This window comes from Topomyia yanbarensis, chromosome 2 (assembly GCF_030247195.1).
Source record: "Topomyia yanbarensis strain Yona2022 chromosome 2, ASM3024719v1, whole genome shotgun sequence".
Taxonomy (NCBI): domain Eukaryota; kingdom Metazoa; phylum Arthropoda; class Insecta; order Diptera; family Culicidae; genus Topomyia; species Topomyia yanbarensis.
Window position 1 is genome coordinate 54,635,875 of NC_080671.1, and position 18,931 is coordinate 54,654,805.

Genomic DNA, 18,931 nt, shown 5'->3' on the forward strand with positions numbered 1-18,931 from the left:
AATCGCGAACAACGTTTAGTTCTTTTCTCTTTTAGTCGATGTAGTTTATTCAAATCAGTGTATCTTCAATCAAGAACTATGTTTAACTTATTTTTGGCGTGAGCATAGTTTTGTGAAAACACAAATAGTTCACCGTTCATGATTTCAGTAGCTCATTATTTCGTAAACGGTAAATTTTACGAAATCGAGACTATTATACTTGAATTTATGAACAAATAAATTTTTTCGTGTGGTTAAGTCTAAATGCTTACTACTGCTTCAGTGTGTCTAAGGTCCATTCCAGCAGAAGGTTGTTCGGATTTGCTGAGATGATAAATTCCTCTCTTCCTTCGGAAGGGAAATCGTTGGTGCCGGTCCATATGTTGATGGAACAATATTTGGTGTCCAGATGATGGATTCGCTTCTCAGTTTGATGATTGATATTTTATACTTTCAATCAAAGTGACCTTCAAACCAGTTCAGAAGAACAGATTTTTAAAATTTTTATTCTCAATAGTACTCAATAAAATTACAAATAGTTGATTGTGTGGACTGCTGCGATTAGCGATTCTGTTGAACTGTGGGGCTGGTTCAAAAAATAAGTGTAGTACTGGCAGAGGAGATATAGTCAATTGTTGAATTTTTTTTGTTAAACTCAACTAATCACGTGCCTAGTTCCAATCTTAAAAATCAAGGTCAAGAAAGCATCCAGAATAGTTATACGGAATATTTTTACACGAACAATACTGCTTCTACTGTATTCTATCATCACACAATATAGCATAGTATACCATGCATTACCATGTTCATTGTGGATTGATTCGCTAGGTGAGTCAGTGATTCAAGCTATGGTGACTATGGGAAAACCTAACAACGTTTGTTTAATGCTGATAGAAGCCTATCACAGATCGTCACATTTTTTATACATATTGGAAGAATTCCTGTTACATTTTTTTGTTATTTTAACTTAACACGGCCAGCGTTATTACACAACTTGTAACGAAAAGTCTTCATAACAAAATAACGCATTCTGTAATAGTGTCTAATCTCGTTCAAAGCAGAAGCAAAAAATTGTTCTGTTGTAGCTATCAATAAAAGAAGTAATCAATTTGCAGCGCTTTGTTGCATGTCCACTGCACAAACAGTATGGTATCGTTCACCCGACTGCGCGGTGGAATGGAGAAGTCACAGAAGTGAAAAATGTCTCTACTACAAGAATTATCATCGTGATTGACTTTAAACAAACTCGTATTAGAGCAAACGTGTGCTAAGTGGAATAGTTACAAAGGTGAAAGCGGGGTTTGTCCTCATGGGAGTAGCTACATCATGGGCGTTGTATGGCACTGATAACGTTCAGAAGTTTAGCCGAGGCTGGCAGCATCATTGTGGAGAACATCACGCAGCACATCATCGAATACAACAACGTTTGAACCAAGATTTTCGTGTATTAATTTATTTATAAACGTAAATCATACGCAGACCGCAATCGGCCCCAATAATCATGTCTTAATCTAAAAATTCATAAAAAGAAAACAAGAACTTCCCCCTTATCCCATTACGAGTCAAATCAAAGTCGAACAGGTGTGTCATACAAATAAAAGTTCGTTGTAATCCTGTGATGGCCGCATTTGCTGTGTGGTTGAGCCACCGAAGAGACACTCTAAAAAGATTATTGCTGCGCAACGCCCTATTTCTAGCTTGGACGTTTACCCGTTCGATTAAAGCTGGAGCTATGGGGAGCTGTTACTGTGTCTGCGATACTGGAGGGTGTCGCGTTGAATAAGTTGGCAGCGGTTCTCTAGGTAATCGAAAACGATCCCGCCATGGTAGCTGTCTTAGAGCGAATCGTATAAACTTGCGTTGAATACCTTCAATTCGGTCACAACTGTGTATATAGTGCGGGCTCCAAATCCTCGAACAATACTCGACAGATTACTGGACTAGGGAACAGTACAAACTCTTTAGGCAGTATATATCCGTGAATGATTCAGCAGGAAGAAAGGTGAATTCCAGGTTTCGTGATGCCCGGCCAACTACATATGAGATGTGTTGTTGAAAGTGAGTTTGGAATCTAACATCACTCCAAGATGCTTCACGGAACATTCTCGCGGAATAAATAAATATGAGAGATTTCAGTCGAAATTAATAGATTCTCTTTTCCTCAAGAAGGTGATTGCAGAGCATTTTGCAGAATGTAGAACCATTCGATTATCGATACACCACTCGCTGAAGACATCAAATTGTTTCTGTAGGATGTGAGCGTCTGTCAAAGTCTTGATACGGTTGAATATCTTGACGTCATCGGCGTACGACAAGCGTGGTCCACTAAGTCTGTAATTCACATCGTTGAAGTAAAGTAGTAAGATGAGTGGTTCGAGATGGCTTCTTTGTGGGATGCCAGACGTAGTTGCAAGCATTTCAGAGTGGTAGTTGCCTATATTCAGGCTGAGTTGAGGGCCTACCAGATATGATTGAAACCAACGGAGAAGATGTACGTTGATTTGCATCGTATACTCCGAGCTCCTTAAAAGAATCATATCCAAATATGGAGATGTGGTATCCATTATTTGAAGAAACATTTTCCTGTGCATTTCCAAAAGTTCGTGTTGTGTGAATTCAGATGACGAAACATATTCCTTCTTACCTGACTTTGAATACAAATAACATATAATCAAACCACGCTCACCACTAACTCAGATCAGATTTGCCCTGTTTGGATCGAGGTTGGGTACTAAGTTCCTTCTAAAGATCTATCTTCTTTTTTCTATAGAATATTTAACAGCAAAATAAAAACAGGTGTGACTTAGGTCACAAACTTATAATGTCGGCATACTGCGAATAATGGAAATCAATCACATTGTCGCTTATGGGAGATCAAACAAATCAATTTTTATTTTATGCATGCTTGTTCTAAATACACAAATGTAATAAAAAGTCGTAGTTATTTTCGAATATATGATTAAAATACCCAGTTGCAATTAAGATATATTCGGTTATCTACTAATTTTGCAGGCCGATGTTTTGAAACAGGCTACTATATGTACTGAAAGGTTGGGTTAGTTATATATCTCATCAAAAACTTTTGGTACCAACAAAGGGTAGGTATTTCCAGGATTTTCGGTACCGGCACTACTGCTACCACAACCCTAGTTTGGATAGACAGAGGCATGTCTACCTGCATGTAGGCTGTAAAATAACAATGACACAAAATCAATATAGATTATGTGTTTGATGTTTGACGTTATCCCATAAGTAGCTTACAGACCGCCTTGACCGATAGCGCTGATATCTTGCGTCCGGATTCAAACTGAGGCAAGCTTTATTTGCTGTTTTAGTTTTATTATTATTTTACTATTAACCGTATTAGCACTGAAAATTTTTTCTGATCACCAATAATAATAGGGCCTGAGGGTGTCTTTCGGAATTGCATCTTTCAAGAAATACCTTCCTTCACTCTAGTCGTCCAAGTAATTTGAAAAAAAAATCGTCAAATAACAATTCCCGATGCTTTTGCTACCTTGTTCTGGTCAACCTCAGACTTGTTTACTATGCATGTTAAAAAGCCGTGCAAACACCGCACGGAAAACTTCTCGCTCATTAAACACACTAAATCATTGACCTACGACAAACCACTTGTAACTCACAGCTCCCAAATGTTGCCGGCAGCGAAACCCAGATGTGCGTCTGTCTGTCGATGTTTTCGGTCGGCTCACGTGTTGCCACCTCGGCTGGGCGCCCGAGCTTAAGTACACACACGGACATCTGTAATATATTTTCGTTCGACAGTTGGTCGTACGTCACAAGTTTTCCACGGGCTGTGTGAAACTGTGTCAATCTATCTAAAATCTGAAATGTCCCCTCCTATATCGGATCGGGATCGAAATTCATGACAACTATATGACAGTGAATTCCAACTTGGTAACTTGCTTTAGGCAATTGATTATTACTAGTTCAAACGAAAATCGGGTTCACAGTTTTCTGAGGAGTGCGTTTCTGACTGTACCTAATAACGTTGCTCCTTGAAAAACGCGGTCATTATCCTATTAGCCGGTACGTAAATAATACACCCTACTATGTATGTTCTTCCCGTCTCAATGTTTATCCTAGGCATCCTCCATACTTTTCATCATCATCGTGCGTTTAGTTGGCTGTGGCTTTCCGAGGGAGGTTTACATTTCCATGCTTATTTTCGTGCACACTTACCTACACACGTCTACTTGTGCCGTTCACTATCGCCGCTGCAGGTCGTGCAGTAAGATTTCATTCAAAGTTACATCCGGCTGGCAGACTTTTCGGGAATACTTACTACTTCAACGTTTATATCCGAACGAATGGCGAAGGAGCGAGAAGCCAGTGGCAAAACATTTTCGATATCCGCAGCCAAAACAACCACCAAGTGCATGTCAGTGCACGGTGCAGCGTGCTGCGGGTCGCTACTGACGAGGGTGGTCCTTATGGAAGGTGGTAATAAATTGTTGATTTGAAAGAGTATCTGACAGTGATTTAAATTTTCGAAAAAAACAGGTCAAAGAATCACATTTGGAGCTTAGAAACGATCATTATGAATTTAAACATAAGTATTCTTAGTATGCGTCTGGCAATCAGTGCTTAACCGATATATTCATTCCAGGTTTTAAACCTCTCCTGCGTAAGCTGCATCAGTCATCGGTACCCCAAGCAAAAAAAAACACACATACACACAACATATCGCACCGCTCCTGATGGTTTACTCGACCAATTTCATTTAGCAAGGATGCAGCAGCAACGAGCAAACCATGCCACCAAAACGCACAAAGGAAATCGAAAAAAGAAGCGAGCCACAGGTTCCTCTTCCTGTCAGGTTTGCTTTATTGGTGACTTCAGGTTCGGAATCGCGTCTGGCCCGTAGCGGAAAGATACATCAACGCACAGAGAGCGTTCGTTAAACCCGCTGCAATCGTCCGAGCACAGTGGAACATGTGTTTGAGTTTTGGTGTTTCTATCTACGGTACCTCTAAAATAGAGAGGGTGAGCCAGAGCGGAGGTTTTCCGCTGTCCGATGGGTTTGTCCTGTTCTTATTTCTGCATTTGTTGGTGAATCTGTTCACCCCGCAGCAGGTTCCGTTGGATGTTTTTCATACTGGGATCTGAGTTTGTACCGCTTTAAGCATCCACCGTTATACGGGAGGGCAGTGATCCTTCCGGGAGCAGTAGAGTTGTTCCATTAAATGAGTTATTATCGTCAAGATGCTTGTCAGCAGAATAACACATCAAACACAGACGTTCAATTGTTTTGCTTAATTTGTTTAAATTGTAGTTTTACAATTTTGTTAATTTAAAAATATAACACATCAATTGAATGATTTAAGTCCATGAGAGGGCAACTCACATTTTTCAGGAAAGCGGAAAAACTTCCACATTATCAGTTAACAAAAAAATTTATTGTAAGACTACATAAATTTTTTAGTAGTTAATCCATCATGAATCAATGTTTTTTTGCGAAAAAAGGTCATTACATGTATACCTTTTCATTTAACGAGCATTTTTGTAATGCAGTGAGGTAACTCCAGGGGTACTGACCAAAATTGGATAACGCGTGTCCTATTTTATCTTTGGTTTTAGAATCCTGATGCACCGTTGATCGTTTCGAATTACATTCAGGTTTTTTACGCGGTATTTTTTACGCGGATTTTGCAATTTACGCGGTCTTCATTTCCGCGGATTTTGAAATTTACGCGGTTTTCATTTACGCGGATTTTTAAATTTACGCGGTATCCATTAACGAGGTTCTCATTAACGCGGATTCTTAAATTTACGCGGTTTTCATTTACGCGGATTTTGAAATTTACGCGGTTTTCATTTACGTGGCCTGTATCCCCCGCGTAAAAAAACCTGAGTATTTCGAAATTCATATATATGTCTTCAGAAAATGCAACTCTATAGGTCTTATACATTACGAGATAAGGTAAATATTTTTGAAAACCATCCTTAAGTGAAATTTTTACCCAAGACTTGCTTATTTTTTAACATAATCGTGTATCATTGTATGGCACATTTCTTCACTGCGTAATTTTAATGTACTGTGATGAGAAGAACAACAAAAAGTTCATCGAGAAAAATATAATTTGAACTCTCTATTAAATAGATACTACAAAACACGCAGCGCATTTGAGTAACGTGAAAGACTTTCTGTAACTAAATATGCATTAGACGAGAAGGCCTTGGTTGTTGCGACAGACAATCAAATTTCAGCTTTTGGAAAAAAGTTGAAGAGAACGGACACAAGTTGGAACTAAAAGGTTTCGGTCACGACAGAAAGTTGCAGACAGAGAAACCCCAAAATATTAATCCAGAAGAAATCTGTCTGGAAAGAAAGTGGAGGTAGAAAATATTCGAATTAATTTATCTATGGCTTTATGAGTTAGAAAAATCTTTTACTTTAACGACTTTGAATCAAAACTGTTCTCACATTACTTCACTTCATTCTTCGGGATCTAGTGAAGAAATATTCTGAACAAACCGCAAGATGAAAATAAGTAAGCTTTTGGTAAAAAATCATATCATATGTCATATTTTCAAAACATACTCCCTATCTCGAAATGTATAGGACCTATGAAGATCGTATTTTCAGAAAAATAATGATAAGGCAAACTGTAGAATACACCATCTTTCTATCTAGCATTAAACAAATTTTTAACTAATTTCATACAACCAATTAAGGATATGAAGGGAGTCACAAGCTGACACCTAAAATGGATGCCGTCGTTTCTGCTACTTCTTTGAATTCCATCGTCAAAATCAAAACTATGATGACAATCTATCCAAGCTTGAAGAACGATTTTCATTCTACCGGGATGGCATACGAACTTTAGGATTACGAATTTCAGTAAAATTTTACAAACATCTGGAGAGATTTACGAACTTTAGAGAGATCCTACGTAGTTAAAAAATCGTCTATCAAATGTAAGGTAATCCTACTGATTTTAGAAAATCTATACGAAACTGAAGGAGGCTTTCAACATATATTTCGGTTTTTCGGATGTGGATATGGCCAATATCTTCTCTCTTCTCTCGATGCTGTTCATAATATACGCATTCGGGAAGATTTTTTTAAGTATCGCGTTGCTATGTAACCAATGTTGACAAAGAAAAACAAACATTTCGGCCTAAATGCAGGTCAAATGCTGATTAAATTCAACGGATGCGTCCTATATGGAGGTTGAACCGTGTGTCAATTTCGATATCAAACAGCTTCCGGAATAGAAGCTTTGTTTTACTCGGACTTTTTCACATCCGACCGATCATTTTACGAGCAACTTTTTGAGTGAATTATTTCAGTAAAGCCTTTTGTATAATTGAATTCGGACCTTTAGCGACACGTTCATGCGTATTTGACTCACCTTTCTTGCTCTACTTACTTTACAAAATATAATTTTTTAGACATTTGTAACGTAGTATTCAGAGAAGTTATTTAAATTAAAATTACAGTTTCAATGCTTTAGTAAAAATTACCTCACAACTAGACTAGTTGGCAGTTTAAAGTGGCAGGTGCTACTGAACCGGAGAAACGGTTGATAGAACGTACACTGAATGATGTACAAGTGTGCATTATATCGAGGTATATCAGAATCTGGAACCTCACTATTTAATCCTTGGGTTTTGATTCTCAATAACAAGGTTTTAGTGATTTGTATGCGCTCCGAGTTAGAATTCCCGAACTGGATCTCTAGTTTAAAATCAGAAAACTCTGGAAACTCGAAAGACGACGGATTGATCCGATATGCGCAGAATAGCTTCCAAACTGTTGCAGCTTCCAGCCGCAATTTCCAAGTAGCATTCCTAGTTGTAATTCTGAGAACTCGGTTTCCAGCTACAGATTTCTATAGAAATCCGAGGAATCCAGGATAGAAATCTTGTACTGAACCCTCTGTGACTCGGGATTTCTCGTACGGATTTGTGGGTGTGGAGATTTCTAGAGATTCTTAAAGGATCCGTACCAGATTTCTAGGTTAAGGAAAGGGAGGTTCTCATTCGAAATTTTCAAAAATTTGATTTTCAGTTTTTGAAAGGTTCAAGTGTTTACTATATTCTTCGATACGCACATAAAAAATATTCTAAACACCATTGTTCGAAGCGGCGTCCTGGACGCCATTAGGCGCACTTGGCTCGAGACGCAGGTAGAATCCTTTTCATGGCATTATGCACGACATTTCCAGCATATTTCGCCTTGCACTGTACATGTGTACAGGTCTACTAGAATGTATTTCACGGCCTGATCTGTAGATGCATTGCAGACTAATCGTGAGTTATCAAATAATCACAGAAAGCGGCTCAAAACGAAAATTTTTGATTAAAATTGTTAGTCACGTTTTAATCCGCCATATTGGAATCGCCATTTTAATTGTTTTGTCTTTAATACATGCTAACCCAAATTCGTGTTTATTAATCACAAAAATTCTTTTTCTCGATTTTGGCTGAAATACCACCTATTTTAGCATCGGTTCGCCAACCTCAACAGTATGATAGTCATCATTGCCGGATTCGCTCCAAGCAAGTGATGCGACCTGTAAAGCACATTTTATTAGGTAGTTGTTTAGTTAGTCTTCAAGTGCACGATGACTCGAAAAAGAAAAGATCTTGTTTAGTTTTTGGTTCTTTTTAAACTCTGGGCAGCCGGCTACCGAGAGTATCCTATGTTCCCTAAACAAAAGCAATTTGAACTCCACACAGCCGACCGTGGGAGTGTTACCTAGGTAAGCCAACCTTATCTGCGTAATGGGCCGGATCACTCTTTATTGAAACAGTATTTAGACGGAATTTGTTACTTCTTCCCTACGATATATTTATTGGCTTGAAAACTACCGAGTGATAACACATTATACAGGCAAAGATAGCGCGAGATGTTATAAATCATGGAAGGTATTTCTTATTTTCCATATCGGATTGTTTGTGGAATACAAGTATACGAGCGATAATAACGAACACTGAAGGGAAATATAAAGGATTGTTAACCTGATGCACGGGCTTGTTAGCAATAACGGAGCTTGAAATTAGGTTCATAAAACAGACGCGGCGAATTTTCAATACGTATTGACCTGTGATCATCGATACTAGTCAGATTAGTTGTATTGGGGCTAATTTCCGATCAACTATTCATTTTTACGGCAATGTTTTCTCGACTAGATCTGTTCGCACCCTCTCATTCTGCTACTATCGGCAGAAGGTTAATAGCACCCAGTCGTCGCTGGTCTAAGGACCAAATGTCATCAATAGACTTAGACTCGCGTGGAGGCATGAGATAGGAAACTTGTGAGAATTTGGTTATCCCACCATTTGACGGCACTCCCAAACTATTCTCAGTACGACTATCAAACTTCAGGATTATATTTTCGGACAGTATCGCTATCGATTAAAGGGAATTTGAATTTTTTGAACGTTGTAAACAGTGCGCTTACAATCCCGACTTGAACGGATTTCTTGAAATTATCCTTTAGAATCAGAATAGGTACAAATTCCCAGCTTTATATCCAGTTTGAAATTTGGTAAAATCTTGGCTACGGATTTTTAAAACTTTTCTGATTGATGAGAGATACTGAACCTGAGCAAAGTTCCAAGGTTTCTAGCTGGGAACTCGAACCAGACAGTAAAGACGCCCGATACAAATTGCCTGTCGGGGCCTAATATTGAATTCTGGGATCCTTCTTTCAGCTTCGCATTTCTATAGATTCTCGAGAGAAATTCCATATCTAATGTCCAGCTCAAAATTTCAGAACTCTACCGTGTACCGTGTCTCTGCTAAGGATTCCTAGATATCCAAAATTTCTTTGTGGAATTTGAGATACAATTTGCGCTCCGGATTTCGAGCCTTTGATTTCGACGGTTGCAGTACGACTATCAAACTTCAGGATTATATTTTCGGGAATTTGATTTTTTTAACGTTGTAAATAGTGTGCTTACAATCCCGGCTTGATAGGATTTCTTGAAATTATCCTTTAGAATCAGAATGGGTACCCAGCTTTATATCCAGCTTGAAATTTGGTAAAATCTTGGCTACGGATTTTTAAAGCTTTTCTTATTGATGAGAGATACTGAACCTGAGCCAAGTTCCAAGGTTTCTAGCTGGGAACTTGAACCAGGCAGTAAAGACACCCGATACAAATTGCCTGCCGGGGCCTAGCATTGTATTCTGGGATCCTTATTTCAGCTTCAGATTTCTATAGATTCTCTAAAGAAATTCCATATATGATGCCCAGCTCAAAATCTCAGAACCCTACCGTGTACCGTGTCTCTGCTAAAGATTCTTAGAAAACCTTGGGGATCCGAAATTGCAATGCTGTACCGGTGAACTAGTTTCGAATCTGAGAATTGTTCGATTCGACCACCCAATGGAATTCTGGAAATTTTCCTGTGGAATTTTAGACAGAAATTCCGTGCCGGATTCCGGATCTCGAACCTTTGATTACGACCGTTATAATTACCTGATGCATTAGTGTTTCAAATAATACGTGGCAGTTGAATCTAAGTGTTGCAAGATTTGGCCTTCTGTTCGTGAAATGGAAAATGTATTCAACGAAAATTGTGTTCTAGTTCTACAGAATCATCTGTATCCAGTTATAATGTAAAGAATGTGGCATTTATTCGATTCAGAAAGTCATAACAACTTCAAATACCACATTGAGCGCGAATGTGTCAGGATTTCTGTTCAACCGAACAATGACATAATTGAGGTGTGACTGCACGATCTACTACTACTTATCTCCGCAGAATCAATTGCAAAACTGAAGTCCAAAAACGCTAAAGTTACAACTGAGGTGAAGGTTTTTTTTTGTCCATTGACAACGGAATTCGTTTCGAGAAAATTTGTTGATTCCCCGTCATTTCATTCCGAATGTATTTCAGCATCCAGTACTAAATCCAAGGATTTTTTTTATCAACTTTTAGACTGCACTATCATTGGATAGTGTGGAGTGAAATCTTAAAGGTGATCAAAACCCTTATTGGGAATCAGTGCTGCAGTACCAAGTTACAACCAAAACTCGGAAGACAAGCAACCTCTCTAATGCTCTCGATAAATGCTTCACGGCCGATAAAAAACCAACTGCGCGCATTAGAATACTGCGCGCGCAAAATTTAATAGACAATTTTTTTTCTGTAAAAAAATGGTTAAGTTAATTCAATCCGTGTTCAATAAACTAATTTATAAGAAATGCGATTCTGTAAAGGCAAATTGTCGAATATTGATATCAATTCAGTCAGATATAACTGAATATGAGGCGCATCTTTAGGCTAGACTTTGGCTAAAAATCTGAACTAACCAGGGCTAGTTAATTTTTTTTTTATTTGAGCCCCAAACGTTTACTTCATAACTTATCAGTATACCCGTTGTTCCGGCCATAGGCAACTAGTAATCGGGGCCCATTCGCTTGCTACAATACGTTGTGGAACCATGTTCGGCGGTAACTCTCGTTCGGAACCAAGCCTTGCTAAACGTTTCAACAAACCATCCTTCCTATTTACATACATGTCATGTTTTGGTTCTGTTTTGCATGTTCACTAGTCCCCAAAAGTTGAAACATCCACGGTAGCAACCGAAACATGCCAGAAACCACACGCAATCAGCTCTCTCTGATGTTGGAAAGCGTCGATCGAAGTCAGGCTTGAGTCTGATGAAAAAAAATGCACTATTACAAACTTGTTGCACTTTCTGCTGCAAACAGACTTCCTCGCTTCGCGGATACGGGTGAGGTCAGCAACAGTTTTCCTACCCCTCAGTACCAACAATAATCGTTACACCGTCCGAGCTAGGGTGTTTATTTTTCGACAGTGTTTAATTTAGAACTACATACGGACACAGTATGAGAGAGGTGTCAAATCCTTACTTGAAAAGGAGGGGGTGGGGATCAGGCAGTCAAAGCACATTCAACTGGTGGCAGATCAATTTGTGTATCCGTTCAAGTTAGGAAGAGTAAAGCATGCTCAAAAAATATCGCAAATTCAAGTTTTTCGGTCCTGCGGGTCTCTTTTCTCCTTTCTGTCGACCCGGGCGTCCATCCCATGGTGATGGCGATTCCAGTTGTACAGGTGGTACTATGCAATTATTAACATATTTATGGTTTCACATTGGCGACGGGGACGGCTACGACGACGAGGCTGATGATGATGATGCTGATTGGGACCGGTCTCCTTCAACCTCTCACAGTCGCGCAGGGGTATGCTCCGAAAAATCTCTTGTCCTCCACCCCCTCCCGGCACAGGTCACATTCGGCACTGAGATAGTATGAGTGGTGTTTTTATGTGTCTGCTGTGTATGCCAGTGAGCAGATGGCTTTTCGGAGGCTCCGCTGAACGTCGAGAATTGATTTTTTTTTAAATCGCCCTGATGTTGATTGTTTTGTTTGTGGATGATAGCGGACTACCTGTATGCGTACGCGTGTTTTCGAATGTGAATATGTGTATATGCAAAAGGTGTTTCTTGTGATATTTTCGAAATGATTTTAATTTCTTTCTCCTTGTCCTTTTTTATCATTTCCAGAAAAAGCAGGCTATCAGTCCCCATATGGCGGTATGGACAATGGCGTGGTAAGTAGTGTTCTTTTCCCTTTTCTTGTTTTACAACAAAACTGTTCATTACGGGATTCGTTTTTGGGGCTGGAGCCCGGTTGGCCGATGCAACTGGCCAGAACCAGCGCAGCGTGCAATCAATTTTGTAGGTTAAGTATAGGTTCACGACGAAACAATTCCTGCACCGGGCATAGGTTCGATGAGGTGGCTATTCCCTTAAGATAGTGGTCCCTAATTGAACCCATAATGCATGGAAGCTGGAATTCGGCGAGGGACATTGAACCCAGCGGTGCTAATAAGGAAAATTATGCTCATTTTCATCGACGAGAGAGGGGGCGGGAGGTCGAATGATAACGCGGGGGTTTATTCCTTGTGCATATTCGATCTTGTCGAACTGCAAGTGGTTTTCATCTGGCGCCAATTATTGTTTTATATGTCGCCAATCTCGTCTCGCGCAGCCGTAGGCGTTCTTTTGGCAGACTTTGCGCCTTGCGAGCTGAAATGAACCGCTATCTGGCAAGCGTTTAAATGCGGATGTGATACATTGAAATTCTGAGATTAGTAGATTTAAACAAACTACAAAATGGATAGCCATTTGTGAAGTTGGCCTTCGACATAAGGGACCTAAAAGAATGAATGCTGAGAAAATTGCTTCAGACTGCAACCCATAAAAAGATCATAAAAAACTTCGGTTGAGTTCAGCAACAGCGAGAACACAGCAGGAAAGCAATGCAACCATAACTGAAGAGACATATTGTAGTCTTTCTAATAGGAATGTTTTTAAATGTACGTAACTCGAGGTCAAAGGAGGATGAGTACTGTCAAAGCTATCGAATACTCGCGCGAAAGATCCTTAGTTGGAGAGGACAATGTCGGTTGAATGATAATGAATTCAATTCTTTGGTAAAGTATCGACGGAAAACGAGGGTTACTTTGAACTATATCTCAAAGAAAACGGAAGGGCAGGTTGCGGGATAATTACGACGCTACCTACTTGAATTTCGTCTGCTTCTACGCGTAAAAAAAAACTCCACCAGATAATGGAAAGGGGTTCGTGCCTCTTTCGCCTTTGGTTCGTAGTGGTTATTTAAATCTAGATTTAAAAAGTAGGACGTTACTTCCGGAACGGGTACGAAAGGAAGATGCATCATAAGGAACTTGTTTCGAGTAGTGTAACCAATCTCTATTCGTTGATGCGTTTTTATTTATGCCAAGAAAACCCCTTTCTACATGCAAAGATATTGCTTTATCATCCGTGCTAGCTTTGACAGTTAACGGAAAATCGTGATATAGGTATTATATTTCGATTTAAAGTCCACTTCTAGAGCGTTTGAACTTGAAAAATGTGTGTTGTAAATGTAAAATAAGTTAGTCATTTTTAAATAGTTAAATGTGCTACGTGTATTGTATCCTGATTAGGAAAGTGTGATATTATAACAAAGCTTGAATTTTTAAGACTGTATAATGAATAACAGACGACTACGTTGAGACAAAGGAATGTTCTTCTTGTATGTCATTTGCATACTTTCAAAGTCGATGTTAATTCTTTCAAATGGCTAGATTATTCGATTTTGTTATATTCATGAGTCGAAGAGTTTTACAAGTATCTCCACGACATCTGAAATGTGTTACAATCAAAATTTGACCAAATAAGAATTTGTAAGTTGATTACATTGAAAAAAATTGAGCTATTTTTTAAATTCAATTACTGTATATAAGCTGGTTTAACTCCTGCCATCAGATTCTGTACAGAAACCTCGTACAATTTGTTCGTCGCAGAACGCTAGTTTACCTTGATCTCCAACAGTTGTTTTATCTTCAGATTCAACTTAGCGATAGCCCAATATTTCCCGAATGAGCAAAGTTCTGTTATATTGTGTAAGTTCTGATTTGAGCACCACATTGTTCTTGGCATGTCACTTTATGGTCTTTTTCTTGTAATGAAATCGTGCCAAATCTGGCCAAACCAACACAGAACAGTCATTTTTCCAGACACTCGTTCACGTGAATTTGCTGATTTAAGATCTCGGTTGCAATTAAAATGTTGCTTTGGCGAGCCACAGATACAGATAGCCTGCTAAACCAGATATTTCTCAGCGAATTTCGACAGTTGTATATGCTTTAAAATGTCGGTCACCTTGCCTCTTTCAATTTCCGTATAAAACTTCTGCCCAGAACGCATTTTGAAATGTGCCATCACGTTCATTCATTGCCATGCAATCGAGTTTCGTATTTTGGCAGTTTTAGCATTGAAAATTAAAAATTTTGAGCCTAAAATTCTATAAATCATTTCAATTTATTTTGTATTCAGCTTTCAAATATGAAATGTATTGTTCACTTCGAAGTATGTATAGTAATACAGATATACCTCGACGGTATGTATCCTCGTTTGTACATACATTTTGCTCCAATAGAATGTCCCATTGTAAGCTACATAGTTATTAGTTCTATTTTGAGAGTTTCTGAATAAACCTGTTTTGATTCTTCTAGTGGTGCCATTGAACCTTTCTCATTTATATAAACGATCCCATGGGTTGACATTTTTAATATTAATTTGAAATGGTGCAGCCAACCACGAAATTATGATTTTTTACTACTATTATTGTAGTCATTTTGAAAAAAATAATTTGTACCATCCGCGTTCTCCATTAGAAGGCACAGCGCGCGTTACAAGCTATTGAACTAGTAAGGTATGCTGAAACATACTTCATGCACAAATGTCTCAATAAGGACAAGACGAATTTAAGATTTTATTCCAATCAAGTAATCAGTGTAGTAGTATTGAAGGTTTAAACTAGTCCAACTGAGTACACAAGTGCAGTTTCGATCCGTATTTATAAACACCCGACTGTTAACCCCGATTTTACGAACTTTTATACCCGACTTCATAATATCAAAGTTTCAAACTGAAAATTCAGATCTATTATTTAGTGTTCAGCTTATGGTGATTACATACTATCAGAATGTAATTAAAATTTATATTGCGTGGAGGTCATTTACCAAATAATAACCCAAAATTTGAAATTTTTGTAGCGTGTAAAAACAACTAATTTATTCTTCGTAGTTTTACTTATAAACTAACAAATTTTCTCAAGTCCTTCAACATCGTTATTGTAGTACTAAACGAAAAAAAAGCTTCAGAGAATACCATGCGTAACCGCACTCTTCAACTCAAAACTCCGGAACCAGAATACCGATTCAAATGAAATTCTACTGCAGTTTACAAGGATGCTAATTTGAAACTAAGTTTGTGAAAATCGAGTCAGCCACTTCATGGAAACTTCCGGTTTCATCGCATGTGACCAAAGTCGTCTAAAGGGTTTAATTGGGCGCCAGTGAACTAGAATCACAAACCCAGCTATATACAAAATATTTGATAAATTTTTGCGTCATTTTGATAGCATGGTGATACCGGTTTATATGGGAATTCGACGTTTGACCGCACTCTTGCACCCGTAACTTTGGAACCAGTGCTCCGATCCAAATAAAATTCAATAGCAACCTATGGCGATGTAACATCTTTCATTTGAAGATAATATTGGCCCAGCTATCTCTGAGAAAAATAGGCGAGATTATTTGTCACATATGTATACAATACAGACATTTTCCGATCTCGACGAACTGAGTCGAATGGTATGGTGGAGTCGAGAAACACTAGAAAACATGGACTGGTGGTATCCAACGGGGAAACACGATCGGAAATGGTGAGTGAAGCTAAGCAATCATGTGAAAAAAATTCCCACCCAGAGGCGGACTCGAACTCGCAACCTTTGAGACTCCGGCCCAATGCACTAACCCTTATGCTATCCCTGGGTATGGTGACATCCCAGAAAGAACATATGATTATCCCATTGGCGACGGTGATCGTACCCTGCCTGCAAAGCGAGGAATCACACACAACGGCAGCTGATCACCCCAACACATTTGATCTAATTTAATTTCCCCGCTAGATACCAAGGCCCGGGTTTTTTATAATCGTCTGATGTCTAATTTTTAGTTCATTACCCATCGTACTTCGGTGGGTGACAGAGCTAATGAAGACTGTCGATTTTTGGTCCCTTGCCCAGTGAACAGAGGTATGACGGGAGCGAACCCGTCCGTTCGAATTAAACTAATAATTCAATTTTTTGGTCTTTTGGTTTAAGTGCCAATACCTTATTTAGGACTGGTGGTATCCAACGGGGAAAAACGATCGGAAATGGTGAGTGAAGCTAAGCAATCATGTGAAAAAAATTCCCACCCAGAGGCGAGACTCAAACTCGCAACCTTTGAGACTCCGGCCCAATGCACTAACCCTTATGCTATCCCTGGGTATTCCGGGCCTTGGTATCTAGCGGGGAAATTAAATTAGATCAAATGTGTTGGGGTGATCTGCTGCCGTTGTGTGTGATTCCTCGCTTTGCAGGAAGGGTACGATCACCGTCGCCAATGGGATAATCATATGTTCTTTCTGGGATGTCACCATACCCAGGGATAGCATAAGGGTTAGTGCATTGGGCCGGAGTCTCAAAGGTTGCGAGTTCGAGTCTCGCCTCTGGGTGGGAATTTTTTTCACATGATTGCTTAGCTTCACTCACCATTTCCAATTGTTTTTCCCCGTTGGATACCACCAGTCCTAAATAAGGTATTGGCACTTAAGCCAAAAGACCAAAAAATTGAATTATTAGACTAGAAAACATTTTTCATAACGGGTGCTGCTTCCCTCGCAGTGCCAGAAACTGCTCAAAATGCGTGAAAAACGTAGTCAAAAACAGTCTAAATTAATAGATTTTATCAGTTTGCAATGAAATTGCAAAATACCGAAGATGTTACAAAATTTCATTTTTTGTCTTCAACGTAAACTATCTCTGGCGGCACTACTTCTTGCGGAAATCCAATGAAGCCAATTGCACTAATTTCAGTACTAGAGATAGTACTTGAAACTGTTAGTGCTTGAAAGAAAACTAGTGACCACATTTATCAGCCTTACTTGTTCCTATGAGCAAATCTTGCCTAACCCAAAAGTTTTAGATATTGATGGACGTTGTTTATAAACAACATGGGCATGAAGAGGTTAAGGGAAGGTGATCCTATGAATTCAGAAAATTCGTCTAGAATTTAGGTGAAAATTTCAAACTGCACAATATTTCTCCGAGAATCAAGAATCGTTACCCATTCCAGGTAAGAGAGAGAGAGAGAGAGAGAGAGAAAGAGAGAGAGTCTACAAAAGTCAGGCATATCATATCAAGCTCGCAGTACTTCTGCAAACTTCAGAAATGAGAAGTCCTAGAATATTCAGCAACATCATTCGGAATCTAGGAAAGCCTTTCAAGTTTCAAGAAATTTATTTTGATCTATAAGAGTATTGCTACAAACTTCAGGGAAATTATTTAAAGTTCAGTGAAAGTTCTGGAAACTTTAACGAAGTATCCAACCATTTTTTTAACTTCAAGGGAGTCCAACGAATAACAGTAGAGGCCATGCTTTACGTTAATGTGTATTTCAGGGAGTTTCTAAGAAGTTCCCCAACTTCAAGAATGCATTTCGACTTTCTGGAACGTCTATAGGATACCATGGAAATACAACAAACTTCAAGAAAGTTCTACACGCACCAATACAGTCTTACAAGCTTTAACTCCAGAGAGATGATTTATGCGAATTTAAGAAAGTTCTAGGAACAGCGTAGAGATTCTACAAAGTTGAAAAAAATCCTGAGAAATCGAGATAAATTCAATTGAATTCAAGCTGATGTTTTTGCATCATTGTCAAGGAATAGGTTTAGCGTTGTCTTAGCGATGAATTTTGGAACAAAAATTTGTTGATCCTGCAGTTTTCGACAAAACTGTAGTCAATAAAACTATCTTTCACTCTCCGTTTCAATGATGTTTGGATATCTAGACCGTCTAGACCAATGATGTTTAGATCTAGCTCCGCATTACAAGGTGTGAAGTACACAACATGGCAAAATACTCTCATTTGTGATTAGAGGCTTAGTACAAAAAAATTTATCTGTTCAGTAGAAATTCAAAGTAGCTGGGATGGAATTAGAAAATTTGGCCCAATTGGGCGATTTTTAATAGTTGAAATGCTTAGGTACTCAAATCTTAATATAGTTTGAGAAATTTTAAAACCATGAACAGGAGCATTTTTTACTCCATCAAATGTAATGTTCCTATACATTATTAAGAGAGAACACTCCTCTACTTTCAACAGACTATTTTTGAACAACAAATTTAAATCTCTAGTATGCTTTATTGAAATCAGATATATAAAATCGCAAAATCACATAAAACTAAGAACGGCTAACTCTGCTAAGTGCATCTGTTGAATTTCTTCAATTTTGTTGATTGCCAGGTTCTATTCTGTTTTTTTTAATCCATTAAAAAAGAATGCGCATGTGCGAAACATAACTACTATAATCAAACAAAACTAT

General features: G+C 38.6%; 1 protein-coding gene across 3 annotated transcripts in view; it reads left to right on the forward strand.

Moving 5' to 3' along the window:
- The window catches only part of LOC131685138 (protein daughterless), a 109,610-nt gene that overhangs the window by 52,187 nt on the left and 38,492 nt on the right, over window positions 1–18,931 (forward strand). For all 3 annotated transcript variants that reach the window (XM_058968610.1, XM_058968612.1, XM_058968613.1), the window contains exon 2: window positions 12,491–12,537. In XM_058968610.1, the coding sequence (XP_058824593.1) occupies window positions 12,491–12,537 (47 nt within the window). The remainder of the gene's footprint in view (window positions 1–12,490; window positions 12,538–18,931) is intronic.